The sequence below is a fragment of the Amaranthus tricolor genome, chromosome 7 (genome assembly GCF_026212465.1).
Source record: "Amaranthus tricolor cultivar Red isolate AtriRed21 chromosome 7, ASM2621246v1, whole genome shotgun sequence".
Taxonomy (NCBI): Eukaryota; Viridiplantae; Streptophyta; class Magnoliopsida; order Caryophyllales; family Amaranthaceae; genus Amaranthus; species Amaranthus tricolor.
Genome location: NC_080053.1, coordinates 14,753,182 through 14,762,343, shown reverse-complemented (window position 1 = coordinate 14,762,343; position 9,162 = coordinate 14,753,182). Strand labels below are relative to the sequence as shown.

At 34.8% G+C, this 9,162-nt stretch overlaps 1 protein-coding gene across 1 annotated transcript; it reads right to left on the bottom strand.

Annotated features, from left to right (window-relative positions):
• Positions 1-331: 331 nt before the first annotated feature.
• On the bottom strand, positions 332-8,254 carry LOC130817710 (beta-galactosidase 10). Its single transcript, XM_057683563.1, has 19 exons — positions 7,755-8,254; positions 6,917-7,012; positions 6,692-6,804; positions 6,508-6,574; positions 6,295-6,387; positions 5,065-5,208; positions 4,663-4,751; positions 4,460-4,565; positions 4,108-4,195; positions 3,900-4,018; positions 3,034-3,198; positions 2,366-2,574; positions 2,126-2,229; positions 1,914-2,023; positions 1,681-1,788; positions 1,426-1,536; positions 1,115-1,326; positions 639-975; positions 332-556 (listed from the first exon to the last, which is right to left on the bottom strand). The coding sequence occupies exons 1-19, from the start codon at positions 7,920-7,922 to the stop codon at positions 446-448; spliced, it is 2,550 nt and encodes an 849-aa protein (XP_057539546.1). The 5' UTR covers positions 7,923-8,254; the 3' UTR covers positions 332-445.
• Between the last annotated feature and the right edge of the window lie 908 nt (positions 8,255-9,162).

The following is a 9,162-nucleotide window of genomic DNA, read 5'->3' as shown; positions in this document are numbered from 1 at the left end:
TTATAACTTATAAAAGAAATGAATGTTAACCATAAAAGTATCAATTGTGACCCTAAATTGATCAATTACTGATCACGTATTGTAAAAAATTATAATTAATAACAATTGGGCTATTAGTCTCAATATGAAATGGCCGTTCACAAGACTTATTATTTAACATGTATTTTAAGCGGTTGCCATTTAAAACTGCCCTGACATTTAGGCCTAGATGTAATCATAAACTCCAAATAATGTTAATAAGGATTTTATAGTCCAACAAGAAATTGTTGGGATTTTCCCACCTTCCAAATTGATTTGTGTTCTTTCTCTCTTTCTTACATTTTAATTTTCCTTTTTACGCAGCTGAGGTAAACTATGAGAAACTCAAACACTCGATGGAATTTGAGTTTTTTTTATGAGCATTATGTTATTAAAAACTCTAGGGATTCTATAATTAACTGCCATTTCAGCTGCAAACTGCTTCAACAGCAAGTCTTCTAATTGTTCCGGAACATGAACTCAAATCGAAATTCTCTTCACTGAGCTCAATGCTACACTTACTTCTGTTCAAGCAAATCTGCGCAAAAAATATACACATGAGAAACTTCTTGTTTGTTAAGGAATAGTTTAAAGAATTTAAGAACAAACCAAACTTTTACCTTTTCTACTACAGAAGCAGAATTGGGATCATGGCAGTTTCCCTGACTGAAGGATCCACAAGCTCCTGACGGGTTCCCAAAACTTGCGAACTTGATAGCAGAAATGCGAGTGTTGCTAGGGCAGTGTAACTGTGCCGTTGCTTTCTTGTCATGGGTCTCTTCCGTAGCAGTTGTCCAGGATTCAACAGAAATAGTCGGGTGGTCCTCGGATACTAGACTACAAAAACCCGCGGCTCTCCTTTTGGAAAACCTAATTTGAGTTGGATCTCCACCACTCTCTTCAAAGATAACCAGTACATTTCCAGATGGCTTGAACCAAGACCGCGGTACATGATACCTACGCCACAAAATTGATCTTAAAATGATTGACTACCTAGTTGAACTTCCTAGGACTATCCTATGGTACATGATAATCAATATAGTGATATGCTTGTGAGGTGCATCAAAAGTAGAATATTCATCATAATGTAATTTACCATCTCTGAGTTGGTTCTCCACATCCCGTGGAGCACTTGTTGGGTGAAAAACTGCCTCGGTAGTCACAATGATCAACACAAGCATCGTGCTTGGAACTTTTTCGAGGCCAATATCTACCGATTTCTTCTCCATTCAACCATGCTAAGCCCTTTCCCATATGTATCATATCCAGCCCTACAGGGTCATTACCAGAGGGATGGTCCACCAAAACCTGCATAGATCAAGCAAGTAAATCATCAGATTGGAAAGATGTTTGAAAATGGAAGCTAATGTTTGAATTCAGATCATAAAAGAGTAGGCTTAAATATACCTTGTACCATGTAAGCGGTCTCTGCTTGGGTGGGTTGGCGGTTGACACCCACTTTGTACTTTTCAAACCTTCCCCTTTGTATAGATCCAAAAACTCACCCAATAGTCCAACCTGAGAATGCAAAGAATTAGAGCATTTGACTATGTGAACTTCAATTTGCTTATGAAGGAACCATGAGAACGAAGAGTACAAAATCTATTATTTGAGTCAGAATTAATATAGTAGTCGGAGATAATGCAGATAGACAACAGTAACCTTGTAATCCCATGAAACTTCAGTCAAATTCAGAATTTTATTGTTAAGCCCTTGGATCTCAACACTGGTCAAGCCTGATCCTATCCATTCGTAACCTGGACCTGCAGTCTGATGGTAATATATATGCACTTAACAGAATTAACACACGATTTTAACTGAATAGTTAATCCTGTTGATAATGAAGGGATTATGAGACAACATAAAGTTGAAGTGTCATAAAGATACCAACATACCGGCAGACCGACAGTCATGGTAAGAAGAGCAATTTCATTATTTCCAGCCTTCATAGTGATTGGAATTTTAACATCAAAGGGAAAGACTGTTCCATTCCCCGATGCGCTACCTGAACTTGGAGAATTTGACCAGAATCAGCAGCACTTTCACATATGTGAATATTCAAATTGAAGAAATATGGCAAAGTATATAAGGGTGATTGGTATATAACCTTGAAGTTTTTGATTTACGAAAACATGCATAGCATGGCCCTTTGACTTCACCAATAGTACTGGACTGCTACTGTTTTTCAAAAACTTCTCATCAACATAAACGCTGCAAATAAAAAAAGTAAACCATAAGCACCGGTTAAACCTTCGATTAATCGTGAGATATTAACGAGAATGGTGATCTAATTATAGAAAACAGAATGAAACTTGTAAGATGCATTTTGGAGTTGTCCCTGCCGAACCTTGTAGTGACCCAAAGGTAGTCGGTTATATCCTTGGTTGTATTTATATTATCAACAAAACCGGTAATATTGAAATCCGGATATCCCCATGTTCCAGGCTTTTCAAGAAACACTTCCCATTGCAGAGCTTTCAAGTCTTCGTCTGGAGACACAACTGATGGCTGAAAATCCTCCGGCACCATATCAACTACAGACGTCTGAGACCCAACCTGATGAAATTGCATGCATAAGTTTGAATGCCACACCAGACCAAAACTGTACAACAAAGAGCAAATAATCTTCTTTACGTTGATACTCATCCTACAACTATCCAACACTGATAAGATTTGTTTCATTCTTATAGGTTTTGCAGAACACAAGAACGTTGCAATTCATAACTCTCATTCTATGTGTTGTAAATACTTCACATGTGAGACAATACCCCAAATCGATAAAATAGTGGGTTGTTGACTTGCATATATATTGGGTGAGCTAATCCTCCTACTACCATATGGTTTTGGGAAACAATGAACCTCACAAGTGTATGTGCAAGTCAACGCTCTTGACCCGTGAGTTTGTGGGCCTAAGCCTACAGGTGTTCCGTGTCCACACGAATGGGCCACGTTGAGATTATGTGACGAATTGTCACAGCCTATTAATAACAAGAAATTTTTTAAACAGAAACTAACCTTGGCAGTGTTATATACTACATTTTTGCAGTCAGGCAGGATGCTGACTGACCATGCAGGCAGATGGTACGTCATATTTCTGAATTTCACAACCGAGTCAGTCTTGTTATCTGAATTTGAAAGGAAGGCAGCACATAATCCAGAAGAGTCTGTATATACATCAGCCTGCATAGCAGTGCTAATGTGAATACCAGCTTAACACTCTGATTACTCTCTTTGTATTTAAGCCTAAAATCAAATATAAGAAAAGGCGCAAATGCAATGCTTCCTGAAACTACGACAAGCTTCGATTGGTAGTAATCTTTATGACAGGCATAAATCTAAAACGACAGCAAAGTTATAGCATAAAAGCAATGTGAGGAAGTTCGTTCCAATCTGATAGAGGTTTTTAGTAACATTGCAGCCGTTCGTTGACACTCTTCTTTCCATAATCACTTAAAGGACATAGATTAACATCAAACGAAATCTCATCAATTGTATCTGCAGTTTGTATGTACATAATTGGATAGAATATGCAGTGACACAAGAGCCGTTCAAGAACATTGAACGTTCAAAAGAAAGCCAACATGTTTCTTAGTTTTACAACAGGGATAATACAGAGAGTTTCAATGATGAAGGTCGCAGAGAACGACATTAAAATTTATTGTTTCATTTCATAATCCCATAAAATGTACTCACTTCCGTATATGCAGTGCGAGGACTTCAAGAATGTACAGACAGTATCTTACATATAGAAAATTAAAAAAGAAACAATGCAGCCAAATGAAAATACACCATACAAGTAAAGCAAAATGTATGCTTTATCCTTGCAGTTTCACATGTAAGTAGCAGGAAAATCATCAAACTAGAAACGGGACAATATTTACCTCTAACAGAGGGCCAAGAGATAAATTAGTCCTTTTACCATGAAGTAGAGCATTCTCACACAACTTTATTGCCCCGTGAAGTTCTTTGAGATGTCCCCACTTGGGAAGCCTTGGTAAACCTGGACGGATGCCATTGCATTTTTATAATTCTTATCAATTTAACTTTTTATTGAACAATGAACGAGCTTGCAATGACAGACTGAATTACCATATTCGTCAATTGGTGCATCATAATCGTAACTTGTTGTAATGAATGGCCCACCGGCAGTGCGTCCGAAATTTGTTCCACCGTGATACTGAATTGAAAACAGAATACATAGGAACCAAGAGGTGTAAAATTAGATAACGGAAACAAGAGCCTTTTCAGCCTCCTTTCTCTTTTTAGTCTTTTGTCCCTGCTCATACCTTTCAATTTTTCTCTTAATTAACTCCTATGCCAAACTCAGCTTTTAGAGCCAAGATCATAGTAGCTGAGCACGTGTTAAGTAACTGACAAGTCACAACGTATATATATACAGTAATCCGTAATATAGACATTTTCAGCTTACTTAGTAACGTACCATGTAATAGTTGTTTCCACTGCCACCCTTCTGAAAAAAACGAGCAACGGCAAAAGAAACGTCTTCAACAGGCCTATGAGGATCCATGGATCCAAAAGTTTTAAACCTGTAGGCGACGTAAAAAAGTTGGTTCAATTGTGAAAAACTAATATGATGCTTGAGTCAATTCAGAAAGCACTAATGTAAACCATGAACTTAGTTACCATCCAGGCCAGTTTTCTGTCCAAATCTTAGGACTATGGGGAGAAATAGGAGTAAAATCATGACAGTAGAATCCATTACAAGTATTTATCTGCAAAAGAACAAAGATACGAATAAGGATTGGTGGTGTCTCAACGGTGTACAATTTTTCACAATATATGTTCATGTAGTGAGACCATGAGTTCCTGTTACGAATCATTTAATCAGGTTGGTGTTTGTTAGCACCTTTATATGGTTAGATCATAACACTAAAATTAGCTATATGTTCTAAGCAAAAAGATTTAGGAGGCAGGGAAATCTGAAAAGTGATGTAGTCGTTTAAGAAGTTTATTCAATAAGCTATTTGTTAAATCTAAACAAAATAACACAAAAGTACCTCAACGTTTGAGTGAAAAGATTCTTACCACAGGATCCGGTGTATCCCACTGCTGGCACATTATCCAAGGCACACCTGTATTCTGAGAAAGGGCCATTTCGGCTGCCCATTTTGCATATCTTTTCCCTCCATCTCCATAATATCCTTCATAATACCCATATTCATTTTCTATCTGCCAAGGAAAATGATATAAAAACGTGTATTACTAATGTTATAGGATTAATATGAATTCACTCAAAAGGAATAGAAATGGAAGAAGTTATTAAAGACACAAACAACATAAGTAAACTCATGCAAGATGGCATGAAGCATCATATCATATCACACAATCATACAATACTATAAAAGAACTGAAAAATTCCACATGGTGATTTTGTAGAGTTTTGCCAACTGTAGGATTTTAATAGGTTAAAATGTGATTGTGTGATATTAAAAAGATTTTATTATTATGATTTAAGTATTAAAGGTAAGTTTTCAAAAAAAATTATTAGATCAAATTATACAATCATAAAATCATAGAATCATACAATAATATAAAAAAACTGAAAAAAAATTTCATATGGCTATTTTATAGAGTTTTGCCAAATAGAGCATTTTTACAAGTTCAAATATGATTGTCTAATATTCAAACGTTGTTATTACATTAATTATAATTTTCAATATTAAAGGTAAGTTTTCAAAAAGATTTTCTTTAATCAAATAATACAATCATATAATACTATAAAAGAACAAAAAAGCTACAAATGGCGATTCTATTGAGCTTTGCCAAATGAAAGCATTTTTACACGTTAAAATGTGATTGTGGGACATTTAAATCATATCCACTATAATATGCAACTGCATCTTTCTTTAAAATTATTATTTATAGGTATTTTCATACTAACAAACTTCATGCACTGCACGAGTTTGTATACTAGTATCAAATAAATCTGTAGAACCAAATCACCTCAATGTTAGCAAGGTCATACCACTTAATACTGAATACAACAGCTCCACAGGCTTCCCCATTGAACACATAATCCTTACTATAAAACGTTTTGATATGAGCATCAATATTAGACTAAGTTCGGATTTACAAGCTACTGTTAACACAAGAAACCATTTTTATGTAAGTATACACCAGCTTCAGGAATAATAAACAATTGTACTTGGACGCATAGATGTAAGATTTTTTAAGATATCACAAAACTTTAACTACATAATTTCCACAAAATGTGCAACATCTATATATTAAGCTCATTGGCATTTGTGCATATACCTGAGACATGATGATTGGACCTCCTTGTGAAGCAAAAAGTTTCTCTTTCTTCATTAGATTTACAATATATGTTGTGAACTTCTTCATGTAATGCTGCATAAGACACCCACCAACTTAAGACACCTAATAGAATCATATTAGAACTATTGGCAATTCAAATTGCTCTTGCGTAATCTATAATTATTGCTGACCCCAAAGCACAAAGTTCATTACCTTCCATGGCTCATTGTCAGTTCTAAATTCCATTCCTGACACATAGTGCACCCAAACAGGAACCCCTCTGAAGAACAACACATTGAACATTTTTCATTCATATACATCAAAACCCGAAAGATTTTCATCACATCAGCCTAATATTTCGACTACACTGAAAGTAGATTTCTGAAAATAACCATACCCATAAGTCCACTCTGCCGCAACAAATGGTCCAATACGAAGAATCATATACATCCCAGCTTGCTGCACAGTCTTCACAAACTTGACCAGATCATACCGTCCTCCAAAATAATACTATAAGATCACCATTAACCATATAGATGGTACGAAACGGTACTTGGTAGATTAGTAAAGATCCACCAGAAAACAGAAAAGATAAAATGAATTCACACATTTTCCAACTCACATTGTCAGGAGATAATTCATGTCCATTCCAAAAAACATATGATTCAATGACATTAGCACCACCTTCCTTTGCCAGTTGAATTAGACCTGGCCACATCTATAGATTTTCGAAATTTAACATAACATACTAAAAATCTGAAACATAGTACTTCATTCAATTGTACAGCAATGCACAATGTAGATTCAATTAAAGTATAAACATTGTAACTGATATCAAGTAGTGAGTTCACTTTCAAGTTCCAGCAACATAAAAGATTTAGATTAATGATAAATGAAAAAGGGAAAAAACAAAGTTAATAATAGGTATTGATTTGCAAAATGACAAGAAGATTTTATAGAGTATATAACATATTATAGGACTACAAACATCACCAAAAGTTTTTGGTTAAAATGGTTCATAATATGTATCAGAAATCAAACGTGATAAAATGTCACGAATTTGAATCTCATTTGCCCTTTATCCCAAGTGTAATCTGTTCATCTATACTTCTATCCCAAAAGCTATTTGAAGAGGGTGTACAGAGGGTAAAAGATATTAAGGTTAAGTGTTTGGTATACTTTGGTTGAGATGAAAGATATGTTCTACAATAGTACTTCTATATAATAGTAAGTCACTATTCCCACTTGGGCACAAAGGCTAATAGCATAGAAAACTAAACTAGATTACCAAATAAAAAAATTCCCACTTGGGTACCCAAAAAAGAAAGGACAATGTATTAGAATTCTTGTTCCTTGTTTGGTACCAAGGAAAATTAAGTGCAGCAAACAACCATATTATAACAGACAAACAAAACCCAGAAAGAAAGAACAAAAAAAGGAGCAAGAGAAAGAGGACTCACAGCAGGAACACTACGAGGATAATGAATAGCAGCAGAAATAAGAAGCTTCCTTTGGCCATCAATTATGAAAGAACGAGTATCAAATGAAACATTTCCGGCATTTCCAACTGCTAATTGCAAAACCAATACCAAAACAAAGCAATGTACTGAAATTAAGCTCATCCCCATTTGTTTGTATGAATGAATAATCAATGAAAAATTAGAAAATAATCAGCGAAAAGGAGTTCATTTATAGTAGCTCAATTAGTGCAGTAGAAATATGTACAGCAAAGATTACATAAAACAGTGTATTTTGATTTATTTTTTCTTGGGTAAACTGCCCAATTTGCCGTCTTTTTTGGGTGTGAGAGACAGAGAAAGATTTGATTAAAAAAGGTAGCCTTTTTTATCTTCTTAAAATAAAGACAGAAACTTTGATTTTATTACAACTCATAATACAGTTGAACCAAAGAGGACAACTGATCATGTGACCAACACGAGAGAAATGGAAGGAAAACAGGAAAGAGATTTAGAACGAGGCAGGAGTGTAAATATTCGGTTCGATCTACTCTGACACTAAAATCTGACCAAATCAAAAATTGTGGTCTGGAAATTTTCCAGATCAGACTAAACCGTTCTACAACAGCTTGGTCTGGTCTGGCCTACGGTTTTTATTTTATATTTTTCCCATAATAATACACTATGTGTTTATATAAATATTTCGCACCTACAATAAATGAATATAATTATTTGTAATTAGTTGATTGTATTATTATTCAAGTATATATTACTACATAAAAGTAACTACATCTCGAAATATCCAGGTAACAACATAATTTCTTAAAAAAAAAATTTATGATTTTGGTCATAGTACGGTTTGAGGTTTAGTCTGATCTAAAAAATTAAAAACCAAGACCAGACCGTAAATCGTATTTTTTTGGAAAAAAACAAACCAAAGCGTTTAGACCGTAGATCAAACTAAATATTAAAATTACGATTTAGTCCGGTTTGATTTGCGATTAAAACCAAACTCTGTTCAGCCCTAAAAGAAGGTAGTTGATAGAATTGGTAGAATGATTGGTTGTCATTTCATTTCATAATAGAGAATAAATACAAGAGTAATCTTGAAGAGTAAGGAAACTAGCTAATTACAAAATAATTACCAAAATATAAAGATTTATAAGATATGCACAATATTTTATTCTATTACACCCCTGCAGTCAAATCGAAAGGTTTACGAACCCTGAAACTGGATCGAAAATCATCAAAAAGAACTTGAGGCAGACCCTTGGTAAAGATATCGGCAATTTGATATCGAGAGGAAACATGAAGAACCTCAACATCACCATGCTGAACCTTTTCACGAACAAAATGAATGTCCATTTCGATATGCGTAGTAAGTTTATGATGAACAGGATTGCCCGACAAA

Bases quoted from the DNA above. Each gene is read 5' to 3' on its own strand.
- LOC130817710 (XM_057683563.1), bottom strand. From the start codon at position 7,922: ATGGGGATGAGCTTAATTTCAGTACATTGCTTTGTTTTGGTATTGGTT. The intron at 4,196-4,459 runs GTACGTTACTAA...TTTTCAATTCAG, and splicing joins GTGGAAACAACTATTACATG to TATCACGGTGGAACAAATTT. The intron at 4,019-4,107 runs GTAATTCAGTCT...GCATCCGTCCAG, and splicing joins TGCACCAATTGACGAATATG to GTTTACCAAGGCTTCCCAAG.